General features: G+C 43.8%; 1 protein-coding gene across 2 annotated transcripts in view; it reads left to right on the top strand.

Moving 5' to 3' along the window:
- Positions 1-21314, top strand: part of LOC147734644 (zinc finger CCCH-type antiviral protein 1-like) — a 172380-nt gene that overhangs the window by 120210 nt on the left and 30856 nt on the right. For both annotated transcript variants that reach the window (XM_086952941.1, XM_086952942.1), the window contains 6 exons: positions 367-493; positions 3045-3213; positions 3556-3673; positions 16945-17041; positions 18549-18645; positions 19464-19594. In XM_086952941.1, the coding sequence (XP_086809067.1) occupies positions 367-493; positions 3045-3213; positions 3556-3673; positions 16945-17041; positions 18549-18645; positions 19464-19594 (739 nt within the window). The remainder of the gene's footprint in view (positions 1-366; positions 494-3044; positions 3214-3555; positions 3674-16944; positions 17042-18548; positions 18646-19463; positions 19595-21314) is intronic.

Here is a 21314-nt window from a genome sequence, read left to right as displayed (position 1 = left end):
TAGCCCTGCAAAGTGCTTGAAATATCACTTTTAAAGTGTTCACAAGTGTCTCCATGTGCTCATTAAAAATACAGAACCTTCTGTTATTGGATCATTTGTAGCGCCCAGAAACATCTGTAGCTAATCAGATTTCCTCCAGTGAACGTCATTCCTCCTCAGTAAGAGTCCAGACTCAAAGCCATTCTAACCTTGTGCTGCTTGCAGAGACTAACAAGTGCAGGCACAATTTGGAAAGCCACAGTCTTAATTTTAACACTCATTTTCACCACACAAGCATTTCATTATTAAAAACGCGAAACCTATGGGCAATGTTTTAGGGATACAAAGATGGCGCTGCATGCACTTCTCATGGCTTTTGTCCTTTAGGTGAATGCCCACAGATGCATTACCACTTGCCTTATCGGTGGCAGATAGAAAAGGCACCAGGAGTCTGGGAGGACCTCCCGTGTATGGAAGACATCGAGAAAGCGTACAGTGATCCCGACAACACCAGGTACAGTTCGGATGTGATGTTAATAGACAACAGCATAACTGTAGTATGTATTACTTTTCCAATTTGTCTTGCAAGATGTGGTATGTTTTACATCACACAGACATTTTTTACAGTATGAGAGTATAAGGCCTTTAGGAAAGTAAACATTGTGGATGGCGTTACTTTTGAGGGCTTGTAAACAAGTGGTAGCTGCAGTGTGATATGAGTAGTGGCTCAGTTGGCGCACCAGAATGGTCCATGGGCTATTATTCCATGATGGGATGGTATGTACCCCAACGTAGGCTTAAGTAATAAAACGAACTTTCACCTACATGTGTCCTACCTTGAACAGGCATATTTTATCATTAGTTGACCTTATCGATCTTCAGATGAGGAGTAGGTGTTTTGTACCCCAACCTAGGCCTAAGCAGTTAACGACCTTTCACCTACATGTGTCCTACCTTGCTCTTTATAACAGTTCTAACCCAGACCTTTTACCCAGTTATGTGCTGAATAAATGACAATTGTTTTCTTTGAAACTAGCCTCATTTATTATGCATGAGGATTCTTAGAAAAGTCTCCTGCACATGATGTACATAACAGAACTAACATACTCTGTATAAAAGTCATGGTCATTTTCATCCTAGGGCGATAGAACTACTTTGCATAAGTGCAGGTATTGATTTAGTGTTTATTTACATAGTCGTATGCACGACATATCGATTGTGGTAGGAACACTGAGGCTATCCTTATGGTATGAAAGAACACTACTTTCACTAGATAGACCGAGGAGACACTTCCACACTGACACAAACACTGAGGTCCCGGCCTGCTGAAGCTCCAGCAGGCAGTGGTCTAACATCCCTTGCGGGGTGTCCAACTTGAGACCAAGACGGAGTCCTCTGTTCTCTCTTATCAGGTAATAGGATTGGCTCTTTCCTAGGGGATTGTTGGCATTACACCCACATACATGCTAGGTACACTTAGGTAGGGCTTTCATCGTAGGAGAACGCTGGATTACTATCATGTTTATATGTCTGCATATTTTTACTGGTGTAGCACCATAGTAGAATTCTAACTGTTACTTACGCTGTTGGTACTCGTATCCTCATATATTTGCTTCTGTTTAATGATTTTTCGCAGTAAACATAGTTTATACTAGAATGACACTTGTTCAATAAATGCTTATTGAAAGCGTCCCCATCATTTATTCTGAGTATCTCTCTGAGTCTAAGTGAGCACGATTGACTGAGCAAAAAGTGCAGTACTGTTTCCACAATCCCCGAAGGATCAAGTGTGGTCATGTTCGATAGTTAAACACATAGACGGGGAGGGAGAAAGAAACCAACTGATGCAGACAAGAGCTTAAGTGTATAGTGACAAAACTAATATGTTTTGAAAACTGCCCTCACTCACACACAAACGTGTGTGACATGCTTCATCATCGGGCCTGCTTACAAAACGCCCTGGCGTAGCCACAAACAGGACAGAGCATACCCACGATACCAAATTTTATTAAGAAGTGGTCTGTCCAGAAGACTGGGGCAATCTGATTAATTTCTACTTTGGTAGAGTTGGTGCATATGAGATCAAGTGCATAACCTGCATTGTGCGTGGGACCTGTCGGTAGAATACGTAGTCCGAACGAATCAAAGTTAGTGATAAGTTCTATGGTATGAGGGTCCAGAGTTTGAGCCAGTTTTAAAGCACTTTCTTATGCTGCACTTTGTTCTATCACGATACCCAGTCACAGGGTGATACTCACTGGGTTATCACTGTTCCTTCACGTTTGTGTTGTCTTGTGTATGTTTTTGTTTCCCCTCCCCTATGCTCCGTCCTGTGCGTGGCTATGCCAGGGTGTATTGTAAGCAGACCCGATGATGAAGCAAATGTTTGTGAGTGAGGGCAGTTTTCAAAACATATTAGTTTTGTCACTATACACTTATGCTCTTGTCTGCGTCGGTTTCTTTCTCCCTACCCCTCTATATTTACATGTTACTTTAGGGGGTTTGGGGTAGTGTAGAATCTTTTTGACCCTTTCCCCTCTTGTGTGAGTTATCATGTTCGATAGTTGCCAGAAAGTATTTGCTCCCCAGTAAAGTTACGAAGCTTATAGTGGCACTGTGAGCTAACTGGTATAAAGGCTAACATAGCTTTTAGGGGTGTCCGGAATCAGTCTAGACACCAATCCATTAGTTTATGCTGTCTAAACCCACAGATTCTATGTATTTTTAGAATCTACACGACAGGGAAAGTACCCCTAATTGGAGCCTGTGAGTCATCTGGCCCCACTTTGCTGAGATGTTGTTCCAGGGTGGCAGCAGGACTGATCATGAACTTGCTCAATTGAGCTGTTGCTGCTCAGGCAAAGAGATCGGTTTCTTGGATGAACTGCTGAGGTGTTTAGTTGCCAGCCAGCTGCTATTTAAACAGTCTTTGACCTAATCTAAAGTATGGTTAAAATAATCAATTGGAGAGCTGTAATGTAAATGTCTGTGAATACATCTCTAAATTTGACCCATAGACATATACATAGCATGTCACGTGCTCTTCTTTTTTCTTTCTCATATAGTTCAGGACGTCATGATGTCAATTTTGAGAGAATGATTTCTTCCTATCATCAAGTTCGACGGCTCTCTACAGCGTCTTCTGTGACCCAACCTCCTGACCACCAGATGACAACAGAATGGGTCTGGCACTGGAAAAATGAGCACGGGAAGTGGATTGAGTATGGACAGAATGTGAGTGTCCTACTAGATGAAGAAGGATGGGAGGGGAAGATGTACTGCGTGAAAAGGAGACGATGTAGAAAAGAAAGGCTCCTCCTTTCCTGCACAAAGGGGTTGGAATGAAGACCATTCCGTTCAGCTAAATCAGGTTTCAGGACTAATTTGAAAGCAGTGGAGGAAATATGTTGTATTTCTGGCAGATGGAGTTAGGTTGTCTTTTGGCCAAACAATGGACAGCACACTTCACGATCATGTTTAAGGAATAGGGGTCTGTCAGTGCATTTTGATACATCTGTAGTCTTGCATTCTCCAAATGTAAGTTTTACTGACTTATTTATCCTCTTGACTCTGTAGGGTGGAAAGGAAAAAGCTGCAATAGCACCAGCAGATCTCGAAACAATCTACCTCGCAGATAAGAAAGCAGTAGTCCCTTTTCAGGCTGGATCTCAGCGGTACCAGATCAACTTTAAAGGTACTGTGGCTTCCATTGCATATCAATACTTGTCTTATGCTCACACGTGTAGTCTGATGCATCAGGTATTCTCTGTGCTTTGATTCTACAGGGACTTGGGTCTTCCCTCAACCTCCCCCCTGACTGTAACCTTAGAGGTCCACATTGCTCTGCCCTCTCCCCTCTCATGCAGAAAATATACTTGTAGCCTTTGGTTGCAGCAGTGCATAGATGTGTTCAGAGCCACAGACTTAGGGCCTGATTTAGAGTTTGGCGGATGGATACTCGGTCACAAATATCACATCCACCTAGTACAAGCGCTATCGTATATAATGCAATTGTAATACAGCAGACGTCATATCTGTCACAGTTGTGAGGGAATATCCCATCCGATAAAGTCTAAATCAGGCCCATATTTCGCACACCTTCTTACCTTGCAGGAGAAACATTTCAGCGGCTGCTCTGGTTGTGAAGCCAGACTGCAGTCTTTCGTCAGTACTGCTGTGGGACAGGGAGGGAGTGGCCCCTAAGATGTCTTTATCTGCTCTGTCTTCATTTTTGGACCCCATCCAATTCACCCAAGGTTATAGAGACCTCTTCAAGCCAAACACAAGCTGTTTCACATCCATTAGGCCAAGGTCTACTGCTTTCAACATAACATGAGAAGCTGGACTCTGTGCACTTCATTCATTCCATTGGTCACATAACTTTATTTACCATACTCCATTAAAGAAGTTCATCCGAGCACACACCGGGCTGTGAGATGAAAGGTACCTTAACTCGCTGCTTTTTTTCATTATCATATCTGTTGGTACATAGGGCCCAGAAACCCCATGGAATTACTCTAACTTTGAGCCTGCCTACTCAGAGCACATAACTATTTCGGCTTAAATTTGTCACCATAAAGTTGTATTATTCTTACAGACACACAGTGTAGAACGTTGCAGAGGATTAGACTAAATATCTTTCATGTAAAACGTTAGCAGGTATGACTCACTATTCAACAGAGAATCAGAGTAGCAAAATAAAGCACTTTACAATTTTAAATGTGATTTTGGTGTCATTATGCACATACAGTTAAGAGGAGGAGACCTCAGTAAGCTTCTGCTAACACTACAATGGCACAGGCCTCTGCACATTCTGGACCACAGATATTGCTTTGATATCAGTCTAGCTGTCCGAGCATGGGAAACCAGATGGCGATCTATTTATAATGTACCACTCTGCAGCCCTTTATGCCAAGAACAGATGCATACTGGTAAGTGGCATATTCCTTACTGCCGTTCTAAAGGTGGTGAGATTGGATGAAAGCCTTAGGACCAGAAAGTTGGTAATAGGCCACCTCAGAATCAGCCTTGTTCTTACTCCAATTGTAACAATCCAGCCAAACTGCCAGGCTAGGTGCACTCTGAACTGTAACACAGGCAACCCCAGACCAATATCGGCCTATCTGTGTTTCTTCAGTAGGGTGTAGCTTGGCTCCAGGGGTATGATGAGCACAGGGCCCACAGAGCATACTCATCGCGCTTAGGACATTGCACAAAGGAGCACAAAAAGGTGATGGGTCAAAGGATTGAATTAATTCAGCTACTGGTAATTGCTTGGGCCGTATCCCAGTCCATTGCCTAGTAGTTCAGGGGGTGATGTTTTCTTGAGTAGCAGGGTCATTACTGATTTGCAAAAGGTGGGCCTCTTGTCTAGAGTGGAATTGTGGGAGAGAACACCCATGGACCGTAATATGGCCCAAGCAATCACCAGTAGTTCAGATTAATTTAAGAATTCCACTTGTCACCTTGTTGTTTGTTGTAAGTGATGCCATAAGTGCAAACAGTATGCCCAAGGCATGGGTCCCAGGCTCACAGTGCCATAGGTCTCTAAATGCGCCTAGCTGAAGAGGCTTAAATAGGCCGAAACCGGTCTAGAGTTGCTTATATCCACTTGTGGAAGGGTCTTGTGTGGTAATTTGGGATGGACTGTTCCCGTTTGGAGCAGGGTCAGTAATGATTTACACAAGGTGGCCTTAGTCCAGAGAGGTATGCTGGCCGATGAAAGATGGACTGGAATGCGGCCCTAGATTTCACCAGTGACTGAGGTTAATTTAATCCTTCCATCCATCAGATTACAGGTATTTGTTGTAGGATGGATATTGCATGGCATGGTTGTTGCTATCTTCAAACCTACACCAGCTGAACCCTAAACAAATTATATTGTACATCGGTGACAAAGGGAGTGACCTTCCCGCTCTCCTACACTGACTGAAATACGCCTGACTGAGGCATTCTGAGCTCTCTGTAGCTGGTTGATCTCGGTTATTGATAGGCCAGGATAGAAGCAGTTGCTGTAGTTTTGCCCTAATTTGACAGCAGTCCTGAACAATAACTGTTTTTATGCAGAAGAAGAAAGGGCAGAATACAACAACATTGTGTTGGTATCTAGAATGTTGTTGAGGGTGGGAGCTTGTGGGGGTTTGTGGGTGTTCCTGTCTAGAATGTGGACTAGCGGAAGTTGCTGCCGGAAGTTGAAGGCCATCAGACACAATAAAGTTGTCAAACCTACCTGCTGTCTTCTTTTCAGTGGCGACGAGTTGTCTGGTGCCTCAGCTTCCTCTATTGTGGAGTGCTTGGGGCTGTGCCACCCTGTTCTCCCTGGATTGCCTTGGAGATTCATGACTTTGTGGCTGCTCTTAGGACTCTAGCAGTCACATGCAACTACAGAGATTTTAGGGAGGAAATCATCCGAGACTAATTAATTGAAAGTACGTGTAACAGAAAAATTCAAGAGAAACTATTGCCTACTGAAGATCCTGATTTAGAGACTGCTCTTTCCTTAGCTAGGAGTATCAAACACTCAAAAGTTTGCGTGAAGGAAATTAGTGGAACTGCTTCACATGGGGAGGTTAAATTGTTGAATGTGAGACCCAATTTCAAACCCTTTAAAGGGCCCAACACCAGTTCTGTGCATCCTATGACACATCCTCCCAAAGTTAAAATGGAGCAAGGAGAAGTTGAATGCTTCCCTTGTGGGAGCAAATCACTTTTGGGGACTGCCAAGTTTTGTTTTGCCTTAAGCCAAACACGTTTCAAATGTGGCAAAAAGGGTGATTTTGCTCGAATGTGTAAAGCTGTTGCCTTGAAGAAAAGTCCTGCACAGATGGTAAAAACCATTGCAGAAGATATTGTCCACTCTGATGATGATAATTATTAGTTATTGATGTTATTGTCTTCGTCTGACTATGCTGAAGGCGTTGTTGAAATATCTTCCATGGCAGGGTCTCTCAAGAGGAAGTCTCCCGCATGTAAGGTCAGTGTCAATGGGAAGTGTATTGGCTTTCTAGCTGATTCCGGCTCCCCTTTCACTCTCATCAATGCAAATGATTTTGAGGGGTTGGATAGCGTCCAATTGCAGAAGTCCAATATCAGAATTTTCGCTTATGGAGGTAAGAGAATAGAAGTTCTTGGGAAGTTTATGGTCAACCCTGCTTTTGGTGATGATTTGGCTACTGGAACAGTGTATGTGGTGAAGGAAGGTGCACATTTGTTGGAGTGGGATGAGCAGTGGATACAAAATTATCCTGAAGTGTTCAATGGAGATCTTGGGAAATTAAAGGGATTTCAGCATCACAATTGTGCTCAATGAAGGAGCTAAAGCTGTAGCTCACAATGTGTGTAAAGTACCCCTAAGTCTCCGGAAGGAACTCTAGTGTGAACTAGAACAGTTGTGTGAAATGGGCGTTATTGAACCCATTGAACGTTCCGAATGGTTGGCCCCCATTGTTTAAGCATGCTAGTCTGAAAAATCCCTGAGGATGTGTGTGGACTTGAGAGATCTCAACTCTAACATCTGCGTTGATCGCCAACCTCTATCAAACATGAACGAGACATTGGCTACTTTGGAGGGTGTCAAGTTTTTCACTTCCCTAGACATATCATCAGCCTACCATCAAATCGAACTATGTAAAGATTCACCTCACGTCATTTGTTACACCAGAGGGAGCCTGTCGCAACAACCGAATGGTGTTCGGTCTTGCATCGGCTTCTGCAGTGTTCCAGCGATTGATGAAAAATTTGTTCAAGGACACTGTAGGAGTCATGTTCTTCCAAGACAACATTCTGATATATGGCAAAACAGAGTTGGAACATGATGACAGGGTTAGGCAAGTTTTAATTACTGTTAGGTCTAGTGGCCTGACGTTAAGAAGAGACAAATGCAAGTTTGTTCAAGAGGTCGTGGACTACCTTGGTCACCATATCTCTGACAGGGGAGTGGAACCCAAATTTAAAATTATTAAGGTTATTCAAAATGCACCCACACCTGTGAACATGGGGAAAGCTCCGCTCTTTTCTGAGGTTGGTACAATACTACGCCGAATTTGTGAGCAACTTTTGAAGTAAAACAGTGTCTATGCAGAATCTTTTGAAGAAGAATGTCAAGTATGTGTGGGATGACGATTCCAGCAACAATTTTGAATTGATAAGCCAAGAAATTGTTCAAGCTCGCCCCCTCAAACTATTTAATATCAAAGACCAGTGCATCATATCTATGGATGCAAGTAATGTGGGTTTAGGTGCTGTTCTCATGCAGAAAAATGGTGATGGTCATGAGGAAACTATTGCTTTCGCTTTAAAAACATTTAAGGGCGCAGAATGCATTTATTCCACTGAGAAGGAAGCTTTAGCCTTGTGGTGGTTTGTCCAACACTTCAAGAATTTTTTGTGGGGCAATAAATGTATTTTAAGAACTGATCACAAGTCCTTGATTGATCTTTTCACTACTAAAGGAGGTGGCAGGACTACTCCACGTACAGCATAGTGGCAATACAGACTAAAAGAGTTTTATTACCGCCTGGAAAAGTATTGCAGGTGCGAAAAATCATGTAGCTGACTGTTTGTCCAGGTTACCTTTTTACGGGAGGTGAGTGTGTGGGGGCATCTGATGACTTAGAAATGGTTTGTGCTGTGTGTTCGCTGGAGAATACAGCGGGAGGTGCACTTTCTGAGCAAGAATGGTTGCATGCCATGTGATGTAAAGATCAGAATGGTTGTTGATTTTATCACTGGAGTGTGGCCCAACAACAAGGACTGTCTGTCCAAGTTAATTCCTTACAAAAGGGTCGGAGAGGAATTGTCTGTGGTTGATGGTGTTTTAAGGAGAGGTGGTTTGTTGGTGGTTCCTGTGTGATGCGGAAGAAGATCTTAGATTTAGCTCACAAAGGACATCTGGAAATTTGTGCCATGAAACGCAGGGTCAGGGCTGATTTTTGGTGGCCCGGGTTAGACAGGGATGTCGAACACTATGGGCCGATTCACAAAAGTAATCTGAAACAAAATCCTAACTTTACTACTTTCGGTATTCACAAAAGGCATTTATTAGTAATAAAGTTAGGATTATTAACTTTACTGTTATTAAACTGAGAAAAAACCTAATTTTACTACTTTTGGTATTCACAAAAGGCATTTAATAGTAGTAAAGTTAGGAATCCTAATTTTACTACTACTAAATCCCTTTTGTTTATTTATTTTGAAGGTTGTATATAGCTCGAACATGACCAGCGAGGGAATCAGAGCACTTTACAAAAATGCATCATAAGGGTATATTAAAGATTATGCAATAAAGGGTATAAACATACAAAACAGAAAAGACCAATCGACCAAATCAAAGTCTAAAATTGTGAAACAATCTTGTGAGGGGAAAGTAGACACACCAATAGGCAAAATCACAGTCTAGAATTGTCCGACCTAATTGTGGCCCAAGTGGCTGAGCCAGAGACAACGGGTATGGACCCAGAATCCGATGTCGGAGCCATGCTAAGGCAGAAATTTCTTCATCACAAGCCCGTTGACCTCTTTTTTGAAGAAGACGGTAGAAGGGTTCACCCTGACTTCGGGGAGAAGGGAGTTCCAGATCCTCGTAGCCATCCCGAGAAGGCTCGGTCATAGGTCCTTTTTTTCTTGAATTTTTGAGGTTTAAGCTAAAGAGTGCTGGCGCTTCTGGAGGCTCTAGAACCACAAGAGAATTCCAGTTTCTGCGTAAGGTACAGCGGGGTCTTTGTGAGCCATGCATGCTATTTTTAGGTCTCGCGACCTATCGATATGCGCAAGCGCATCGAGCGGAGCGAGAATTCAAGTGGCGAAAATCTTCTTCAAACCACGGGCTTTCAGCCCCACGGTTTTCATGCAGTTCACGTGAACCACGTGATCAAACATGCACGCGCATCGGCAGCATTTCTCCTGCAGGCTCGCAAAAGGCTCTCCTCCCTCCCCACATCAAAGACATCAATCACCCTCCCACAGGCTTCCCCAGCGCTGCCCCGCCCCCTGCTTCACACCCAGGCCATCTGTTCCCTGCCAGACCTCGTTTAACTTGTTCCCTGCTTGCCTCTCCCCCCCCCCCCCCCCCCCCCCCCTACCACAGCAATGCCGAGGGCTGGTTTCACTTTCAGCACGGAAGACTTGCCTGCTTTGCCAACGCTTGTTTAGGACTTGTGCCCTGTCTGTAATGCCTGTTATTGTAATTGCCCTAGACACTTTACTCATTGTCCATTTAGATGCAGAATATGTTATCCCAGACTATATGTACCTTCATATGACCATAACTATGCTCGCATTTCTGTGCCCTCCGATTTTTTCACCAGACGGTGTGTATCTGCATAGGACCATAATAATGCTTGTTAACTAGATCCGAGCTTCATAAGGAGGCAAATTCAGTTCCTGCAAGTCCGGAGAGATGTGGTGGTATTTCGTTGTACCAGTTAAAAGCCTGGCAGAATAATTTAGGGTAGCACTAAGAGGAGCCGTCCTCGCTCTAGGCAAGCCACAAAGTGTTCCATTACCATAGTAAAACTTTGAGATCACTAATGCTTGTACTGTAACATTGAGGTCATGAGCATGGATGAAGGGTTTGAGTTTCCTAAGTAAACTGAGTTGAGAGTTTGCTCCTTTGGAAAGGTAACTGATGTGCTTCTGCATGTTCAGGCTTTTGTCTAGAATGATACCCAGAGATGATGCCGAGTCCACGAGGTGTGGACTACAATTAAGAGGCGTGAACTGTTCCATTTTTAGAGCATTAAGCTTCAGATTGCGTGTCAACCAGCTTTGTGTTTACAGCAGGACTAAGTTGAGGGACTGGATGTCTTCGGGGGAGGTGATCTTCAGGTATAGTTGGGTATCATCTGCATGCATATGATATCTAATGCTGGATGATTTTAAAATTTCCATCAGAGGCTCCATGAACGGGTTATAGAGTGTGGGGGACAATGCAGAACTTTGTGGAACTCCCAAGGTGACTGGTGCAGGGAGGGACAAGGATTGGTCCACCTAGAAACATTGGGATCTGTTCTGAAGGAACGAAGAGAAATAGCATAAAACCGGCCCGGACCACCCCATCGTGTGTTCTAGGAGGTCAATTAGGTGATCATGTTTGACAGTGTCAATGCTGACTAAAGGTCGAGAAGGATCAGTATGCACAACTCATTGTTATCCAGCATTCTAAGCGCATCATCCACGATGTGCGTTAGTGCCGACTCTGTGCTATGACCTGGGCGGAAACCAGATTGTCATTGGTTCAGGAGTTGGGAATGATCAATGTGATGACAAAGTTGGGCGAGCACACATTTTCCAAAAGTTTTGCCAATGTGGGGATGTTAGTGATTGGTCGAAAGTTAAGAATGTCAGTAGGATGCACATTTGGTTTCTTTAGGATCGGGAATACCTGACCTGATTTAAGGCAACCCGGAATAGCACCTTGCAAAAGAGAGGCATTGACGATCAACATGTTGCGAGTAGTGGGTTCATACACAGTTTGCAACAAACTCCATGATGTATTGTTTTTACAGCGGTAGGGCTGTATATGTTCGGAGATGTTCAACTCTGAGGGGCATAGGGTGTTCAGCGGACCACTCGAGAGGTGGACCTTGGCCGAGCATAGTTCAGACTCACTCTGTGTAGTCTTATCCCTTGAAGAAAACAGCTAAATTCTTCACAGTTCGGCAGTGTCCCTTTTGTGAACACTGAAAGTCGTAAAGTTAGGATTTTGTCTCAGATTACTTTTGTGAATCAGGCCCAGTGTTCATGACTGTTGCATTTGTGTTTTGAACGACAAGTCACAAGTTACTCATCCTTCCCGTGTGGATCCTGTCGTAGTGAAAAACTCACCCTGGTGCAAGCTTGCTTTTGATGTTGCAGGTCCCTTCGGGGTGATTGGAAGACCACCTACGTATGCTTTGGTCCTCATTGACTACATGTGAAAGTGACCTGAGGTCAGGTATGTGGAAAATGTCAATTCTTTGTCAATCATCAATTTCAAGATGTGTTTCTCAGAGAGCGCTTTCCAGAGGAGCTGGTGTCTGACGATGGTACTCAATTAGTGTCCAGGGAAATGCCAGACTTTCTCAAGGACACTGGAGTTAAACATATTCTCACTTCTTCTTATTATCCCTGCAGTAATGGCTCGGTGGAACGCTTCCAGGTGATTAAGGAGCATTTGCAACTGGCTTTGGTTAATGGTTTGCAGTGGCAGGAGGCCATAACCGACATGTTGTGGGCTGTGAGAAGTACCCCGCATATTAGCACTGGCATGGCCCCGTTCACCCTGCTCAGGGGTAGAGTTGCAGCCTTCATGTTGAATAAGGATTGGATGTCCAGGAAAGGTGTTGATAAGGAGAAGTTGATGAGTGTGGTGGATGTTAGAGCTGCTGTTCAAGCTAAATATGGTACTAGGACTGGCACTGCTGGTACCCTTACTGTTAATGTGGGTGATTAGGTAAGAGTCAAGAAAGTGGGTTTTATCCGTAAAGGTGAGTCATGCTTTTCGGCACCAATGAGAGTGTGTGAGGTGAAGGATCACATCGTGGGGTTGGAAAACGGTAAAACATAGAACAAGTGTGCAATTTCTGTGATGTCTGAATCCAAGGCTGGTTACGTCAATGAGAGAATAGGTATTCACTCATTGCCCGTAACCAAGACTGGTAGTCTAAATAGTAAGTTAGGTGTTCACTCTAGTTGTGCGCCAGGGAGGAGTGTTTCTACTAGAGTGAGCACTCCCCCCTCTAGGTTTCAAGATTACATCATGCAGTAGACTCTTGTCTATTCATGGGTTTTATGTATCAATTCCATGAGAAGTGCCTATGTTATTGCTATTTCTGTATGTTTTTTGTTTTGCTATTTCTGTACATATTTTGGTCCTCACTACTCTTATTATTGTCATTTATTGCTTCCATTTTGCTGTGTTGTGAAGGAAGGGAGTGTATTGGCATCTGGAATGTTGTTGAAGCTGGGAGCTCGTGGGGGCTTGTGGGTATTCCTGTCTAGAATGCGGAGTGTGGGACTAGCGGCTTTTGCTGCCGGGAGTTTACGGACATCAAACGCAATCACGTTGTTGGCAAACCTACCTGCTGTCTTCTTTTCACATAGTACATGACTGTATAATGTATTCATGCAGCACATGTAGCAAGTTACTTATTGGTAATACTAGTTGAGCAGCTTGACTATTATACATTCACATTCAATCCATTGGGAAAAAGGTTTGGTGCTTGGGTTTTTCGGCTTGAAATCACCATGAGTCAGTCTGACCTGATCCTGTAGTCGCTAGCCAATAAACAGATGCTTTTCTGAGTCCAACCAAGAGAAAGTGGTATAATGCACAGCGAGTGAATCTAGACTAGCCGCAAACTGATGCATAAATTACACGGTGCCTTCCGTCTGGAGAAAGACTCTTTAAAAAATTTTTTTTTTATTGTTCCTACTTAGAATAGAATAGAATAGAAAGACTATTTATATAGTGCAGTAGTTACCCTAAGGCGTCCTAGCGCTGACAGACCCTATGAGCAGGCAGAGTGGGCTAGGCCTAGATGGGGGTTGAGAAGAGCAATGTCTTTAGTGTTTTCCGAAAGGCCAGCAGAAGGTTCTGCACGTAGATGGAAGGGAAGGGAGTTCCACAACCTGGAAGCATTGTACGAAAATGCACGGCCTCCGCATCTGGCTTTCCTGATCCTGGGGATCGTCAATAAAGATGAAGTGGATGATCAAAGGTTCCTGGCAGGGAGTTATGAGGATGCCAGGGACCTTTTAATGGGAGGGCCAGTTTCCTAGATTGCCCAGTGCACAGAGATTTGAATTCCATTCTTCGTCGGACTGGCAGCCAGTGTAGGCTCCTCAGTCATCTCTAACTGATGTTCGACGGGGAATTTGGAGAAGGGTCCGAGCTGCACAGTTCTGTTTGATCTGCAGTGTATTCAAGGTTGACTGGGGGGAGCCCAGTTACAAAGCATTACCAAAATCCAGCCTGAATAGGATAAGTCCCTGGATCATGATCTTTCTGGCCTCAAATGGTAGTACGGGGAAGATCTTCCGTAGCAAAACAAAGCAAATTGCTGAGAATTTTGAGGCTTGGGTGTTAAAGTTGAGGGCTTTATCGAGCCAGATCCCCAAGCTTTTGATTTCGTCTTTGTGCATCGGGGGCGGGCCTAGGGAGGGAGGCTAAAGACCTTTGAGGGCTAAAGGAGAAGGGTTGCCCAAGAGCATTAGCTCAGTCTTATCACTGTTTAATTTCAGATGTGACTTGTTCATCCAGTTGGATACCTCCTCCAGGCATGATATCAAATTCCCGGGGTTGGACTCCAACTGGTTGAGGGACACCTTTGTATGTTTACCTGATCCCACAGCTGACGATGAGCACCACGTATTGATCATTTTAATATTTTTCACTCTAGATAGTCTCAGTTTAACTGATCTGTAATGTGGCATCCACCGTTATGTCATTTTTTGATTTCTGCAATGGAGTACATAAAAGTGTTCAGATTATTTGCATCAGAGTTATTCTCTGCTTTTTGTCAGTCACTTCCTACATTCTGTGCTTTTGGGTTTGCTGTTGTAGGACTTACTGAGTTCTGGGCTCACCTGAGTTGGCGAGCCCAGAAACTCCTGCAACACTTTCTAGCAATAATGGGTTCGTCTACACTTGTGCTCTTCAAGCATCTTTCATTTGCAAGACTTTTAAGTAGTAAAGATCTTCTGGGCTGGGCTTGTTTTCATGTAAGAGAAATAACGTAATGAATCTGTGAAGAGGCTAAATCACAAAACATATGTAATTTAACCTCAATACCACAATGCAAAGAATCAATAACAAGAGGGTGTTAAAAAGGTCCCAGGATGGTCAGTGACTGAGCCTTATCTAAATCAAATATATTGTAACATAAGTGAGAGGGTAAAGGAAGTCAGATAACAGGAAACTGAATGCAGAATATGAGACCGTATTACCACTCACAAGAACCTCAGTGGAAGGCTTACGTAGGTACTTGGGAATCCTGATGCAAACCAATGAGGAGCAGGTGGCTATGTGTTTCTGGAAGAGGGACAACTAAAGGTAGGCACCCACAGACTGACAAATATGTATTTGTTCTCCCACCTGGCTCTGGGTTCTGCTGAAGACAGTAGTCCTCCAGCTCTCCTTGGCAGAAGTCCTTAGAACTGGCCTTAAGGGTCCGGTGGTCATCAGGATTTTCAAAGATATGAGAGGAGTTAAAATAAAGTACTTGCGTGTTTGTAGAATTCTTGCATTTGCACAAATCCCAGTACTGAAGCACAACTTGGGCTGCACTTCTGATCTTCCTACAACACATATTGTGTCGATTCTGGTGAGTATGTGTTTGCAAAGATTGACTCAACAATATTTAATGCAGAGTTAGTTTCAGCACTGGAAGCCATATTAACTTTCTATTTAGACTATTTTTAAGAGCCTCCGGGACTTTTTACAAGGGTAGAGGAAGACCCTTGTGGCAGTCTTCTCTTCTGCCTCTGTGCGCTTCTCCCCATGACCCCTCTTGTGCTGCCAGCATCTCTACCTAGCGGAAGGGGAAATCACAAAGATGCTTTCAGTGACCCCGTCATGCCTCTTCTGCATTGAAATGCCTCACACATGACGCTCTGTCCAGCTTCTTCTCTTTCGTCCTCTCATCTTGCACCAGGCATATAGTCCTTTTTACTTGCTGCCCCTGGTTTGTGCAAGGGAAATCTCCCATAGAAAAAAGATATAAACTTTGACAACAACTGGAGTCACAAGTACATTTCTTTTATGAGCAGGAGTTTTCATTTTTTGTGAGCCACCTAGCGAGCTTCTTCTGCGTTAGGCTGCACTCAAGGAGTTGTACAAAATATATCATAGTATCATTCTCATATTATGGTGTATATCAGTGTTGATCTCTTTTTGTATGTCAGTTGTACTTGACCCAACTGTAATCATTAGGAACAGCAATGGAAGCATTGAATAAGTGAAGCTCTACACCAGCAATAGCACATGAAGCAGGTTTAAATAAAAAGTTAAAAAGAAGGTGGTTTAAAAGTTATACTTCTTGTTAACACTTGGGCCCTCATTACGATGCCGGTCAGACAAGCGTCCGACCAGCATCATTTCGGGATCCGAACCGCCCGACAAATAGACGGCGATCCCAACCTCTAGACTACAATCCGACCGCTGTGTAGGCAATAGGAAACATGCTGTTATGCATTAAGGATTGTGCTGCAGCCCAGAAAAGGGTCACAGCACAAACCTCAATGCAAAAAGGCATGTTTGGAAACATCCCTGCACAGTGTACCAGGCACCATGCAATGCCTGGCACAGGGTGGATGAATGTTTCAGGTGGCCCCACAGGAGACCTCCAGGCCCGATAGCGGTGGCCCAGAGGGGACAGGGGTCCTGCAAGGGACCCCCAAAGACCTTTTCCGAAAGCCTCTCCATGGCAGTCAAATCGCCATGGAAAAGCCGTCGGAAAGGGGCATCATAATCCCTACGGCGGGGTCTGAGCGGGCACTGCCTCTATTGTAGGGTATTACGCTCCGACCGATAGTCCAACAGGCTCGTTGAGCCCATCTGAATGGCCAGTCGGTTCCTCAGCCCGCTGCCTCCAACCACCCTCATCATAATGCAGCGGTAAAACCTCGGCACCAGATGTTGGACGGACCGCCACTGACAGACCGTTTGTGGCGGTCTGTCTGACATCGTAATCGGGCCCTTGGTCTTGTGTTTGATGGTGGATACCACGATGAGCTTGCACTTTTATTAAAATGTGCTTGTGGTCTGGTTTTGTTTTCTATACTTATTTTAATAGCAAGGACCAATTATTGGAGGTACAATGGGTGGTAGTGGTGTGCGCACATAATTTTGAAAGATAAGAACTTGAAATAGGAATACTACTCTTAACAGACGTGTTCTACTAAATTGTGGGATTTCAGTGTAAAGATTTATTTCCACCTCTGTAGCACCAGACTTATTTCATAAACTCTTTTTTTCCTGTTTCAAAGACATGATTCAGAAGAATTTGATTTACAAAACAGAGAAAGAAGTCCGCAGGAGACCAAGATTTGTGTCCAAGGAGGACGTATATAAGTTAAAGCCAAGGTACGTATTATATTGTTATTATGATCAATAGTTTATGTGATTGGATGAATAATTCATGCTTAATAGTTTCACTGCCGGTGGCAGGGAAGGCAGTGGTTGATGGCATGAGAGCCTCCGCCACCTTCCCTCAGGTCTGTGAGCACCAGAGGGAGGCAGAAGAAGACAGTCGGAATATTGAGCTATCATCTTCTCTTCTGGCCACTTCTTCAGTTATCTGAGGCAGATGACTAACCAGTGTCTATCTGTGAACCAGCTTCATGGCCTGGTTTTACACTGCACTGATGTCAAAGCATGACTAACTGAGTATTGAATCTGGTCTTTGCACTACTGCCTTTCAGTTGAAGCCTTATGCAGCAAAGGATCCAGTTTGGCATATAGTGTGTAGACTCATGGGGTCATATTGCATAAGCGTTTTACTTTTGTTAAAAATGATGGAACCGATAAACAGCTCACCATTTTTTTTTGCTTGCCCGTTAGGGAATCATCTAATCATCGAAACAGAGGTTTCCCTATATTTGTTGCTCTTGTAATAAGAAATTGTGCATGCAGGTTTTACTTCACACTTAGTCATGTCTACCATGATTGAAAAGAGCAGAAATAAGTTTGTTCTACTCCTTATGTATATGTTGCGATATTATGCAAAATCAGTATGCATCATTTTTCTCTGCTACAATTCCTTACAGAATGTGGTCAAGGCTCAGTTTGGAGTAAACCCTGGCTTCAGCATATACTGTTGGTAGGCAAGCAATAAAAAGTGCACATTTTAAATTAGCTCCATTTTATCTCTGGGTACAGATATTTATTTTATTTTATCCCCATGTTACTGTTTTGTATTTGGCCTAGTGATTTTCTCATTGTGCCTGAAGGCACAAGGTGTTCAGTGCAAAAAAGTGAAATGTCTTAGTGCAGGTCATTGTGAGCATTGTCCGTTTGTGGACGATCTGGCTTGTCAGTCAGCTCTTTAAAATTGCTGTGATTTTATGTGTAAAGTAAGAAAGGTCTGTACAGGTTTTACTGTCTCTGAGCTAAGGAGGGTGGAGTGGATGTCCAATTCAATGATGGAAGCATATGTCCATGCGCCATACTTGCCACATGGTCGTGTGTCACATGCCACCCATAGCCGGGCGGGGTTTTCTAACTTAAAGTAGTCTGCATGTTGGAATAAGAGGTCTTGCGTTGGTAGTAAGGAATGCAAACTACAATTCCCTACATGTGAATTGCTATTGACCAACAGGCAAGATTGGATCCAACTGATGTTCTTTGCATGAAAATTTGTCAGCTGCGATAAACACATCCGTAAGATGGTCTTGGTTTATTGTGGAACAGTATCAGGTGCAAAAAGAGGCATGGGGGCAGATGTAAATTTGAATGTGTGGGATGAAGGAGCAAGAAGTGTGAAGCAAGCATTAGGGGAGACACTCAGGAGATGGTGGTTCCTTGAATTGGAATGAAGAAAGCAGGAGATGCATCAGCGATATTAACTTAGCATTTACTTTCTCTTATCAAGCACCAGATCTAAAGGTACAGCAAACCAGCCGGCTTCTTTAACCAAAGGGATTCCAGGATACTGGGACAGCACAGCTGTACCTGACGTGGGATACAAGGTATAATCTAGCATTCTTCCCCAAACTCACTTTTTTTGCAGTAGTAAAACAGTTTGGATGCAATGAATGGAACTGGTGAATGGTCAATTGTGCATTGCCATTTGCACGAACAGGTGAATGATTTGCACTGAATGATCAACACGAGAATGATATTTGCATAAAAAATTGATATTTTGTGTTAAGTGGTCTGTGTGAATTCCAGTTCAAGCCATGTCATATAGATGCAGATTGGCTTATAGAATCAGTCTTGAATCTGCATCTAATTAGAATTTATGTAAGCGAGACAAACTATGTAGTTAATCACTCAACAAAAGAACTGGTTACGGTTTAGAAAAGCACATTTTCTTAAATGCAATCACAATTACTGTGCCGTGCTTTTGACACCCCTTCTTCTCAACTAGCTATGGAGTAGCGAACAGATGTTGCCGGCTGCACCGCCAGAGGTAGAGTTATAATGCACCGCCCAGAGAATCACGATTTCTTTCTTTCATCTGTATGACAAGGAATTACAATTTTTAACATGGCACCTGGCATTTAAAAAAAAGTTGGAACTCTGCAGTTGTAGCGGTCTTCTACAACATCTCTGATACTACTCTGCCCTACCTACCTATGCAGCACTCTTCTGGGTTTGACCAACACATTGAAATGGAAGCTACACCTAGCACAGGCATTTCTCTGAGTATTGTGGTCGTGGTGTTTAGGCTGTAGATAATCTGAGGATTATCCATGATGTGCCTTAATCAGCAGATTTGTATTATGAATGAGTGGAATACATTCCCTCCAGATTTCAGACTCACAAAGATGTTTGTATGTTATAGTTGGTGGAGGTCAGCAAGCACTCCATGGAATTCAAGGAAATTGAGAAGTCCTTCAAAAAGACCATGCCGCAGCATTCCATCTCGAAGGTTCAGAGGATCCAGAACATTACTCTCTGGAATTTCTATCAAATGTAGGTAACGTATTACAGTTCTCACAGCTCCTAGATGAATAATGTGCTTTGGAAATGATGGCAGAGAAAATCACCAGAGCTGTTCCGATTAAATCTTCATAGTCAGGATAGCTTATGTTTGTCATTTTAACCTTACAGGGGAGCAGTGAGCAGATACTCAAGACTTGCACCGCACTGGCCAGCAATGATGGAGGTTCAAAAGGGCACTCTCTTCAGGCCTTGAGAAATCTACTACCCCACTTGCCATGGCAAGTCAGATTTATCAGGGCAATCTATTTTTAGGACCTACTGGCCCGTTCTAGTGAACTGACAAACAACAGGTGTTCTGCTTACCCAGAAAGTGAATGAGCAATAAAGATGCCTTTAAATCTAATGTTCGAGGCATATGAGCTGCAGATCACACACTTTGCATAGATCGCCATCTGGTGTTGGGCCCGGATGTTTGCAGTTTGTTATTGTCTTGGAACAAGTCATTGGAAGTCACAAGATAGGTGACTCCTCCTCGGAACAATAGTGCACATGGGCATCAACTCCATCTTCGGATTGTTTTTTTCTACTATCGGGCTCGGATGTGTTCGACGCGTTCCAGTTCGGTGTCTTTACCGATTTAACTTTAGACGCGCAATCCTTACCCTCTCTTCGGTATTGTTTTCGATCACGTTATCCTTTCGACGCTCATCTCTACAAACCTCAACTCTTAGGTTCCTCTTGTCAAAGCAGGCCTTCGGGCCCATCTGCGCCATCAGGCCTTTTGGCTCATGGAAGTGACTCCCTTTAAAAAGTGTCCTCAATGTGGATCCAAGTTTCCACTCGCCGATCTTCATGAGGTGTGTAACCTCTGCCTTGCATCTGAGCATGAGGCCAAAGACTGTCCAGCTTGCGCCTCTTTCCGCTCCAAGAAAACCATAAGAGATCGTCTAGCTTGAAGAAGCATGGCTCGATCATCAACATCGATACCGGACGTCATCTTCTAAAAAGGCATCAATGTACCGGACCAAGAGCAGATGGAAGAAGGCACGTTTAGCGCCTCTGAAGACGAAGAATCCGACGTCAAAGACATCACTCCGGGACAACGGGTCGTAAGTCCTGACATCGACCCCCACCCATCCATTCAAAGGCTTCGGTAACACCTTCACCTTCGGGCCTAGGTGCACACCGGTATACAATTTCCCACGCCCTGCCTTCATGCCCGGCAAAGAAGTCCACATATAAGCCTTCAGGCCTCTCAGGATCGAGCCAGCCTACCGTCGGCGCCAAAACCCATCCTCGGCACCGACAACAAAAGACAAACCGAAAGAGAAAACCATTGTCTTCGTCCGCATCGAAGCCTGGTTCCACATCGGTGCATTCGGCACCGAAATCTACAGACACTGAGCCTTCGGATCTGAAAAAATCCTATGAACTAAGGAAACAACCGGTTCCGAAAACCACTAGCATTCAGATCCAAAAAAATCATTATAATTAGAAAAACAACCAGTTCCAAAGACACATGGCACACACACTTCGGATCCTAAAAACATCATCAGAGCCAACCATGCAACTGTTTCCAAAGACCCCAAGCAAACCTTCAAGACCTAAGAAAACTCCTGATTCCAAACCTAAGGAGCATAAGACAACTCCAAAAACTGTGCCACACAAGCCCTCGGACCCGAAAAAATCAGCACCGAAACTCAGGAAAAAGACCCAGAAACAGGTCATCTTCGAATTTGTCCTTCCAACA

Source organism: Lissotriton vulgaris, chromosome 1_2, assembly GCF_964263255.1.
Source record: "Lissotriton vulgaris chromosome 1_2, aLisVul1.2, whole genome shotgun sequence".
NCBI lineage: Eukaryota > Metazoa > Chordata > Amphibia > Caudata > Salamandridae > Lissotriton > Lissotriton vulgaris.
This window is presented reverse-complemented; position numbering and strand designations above follow the sequence as displayed.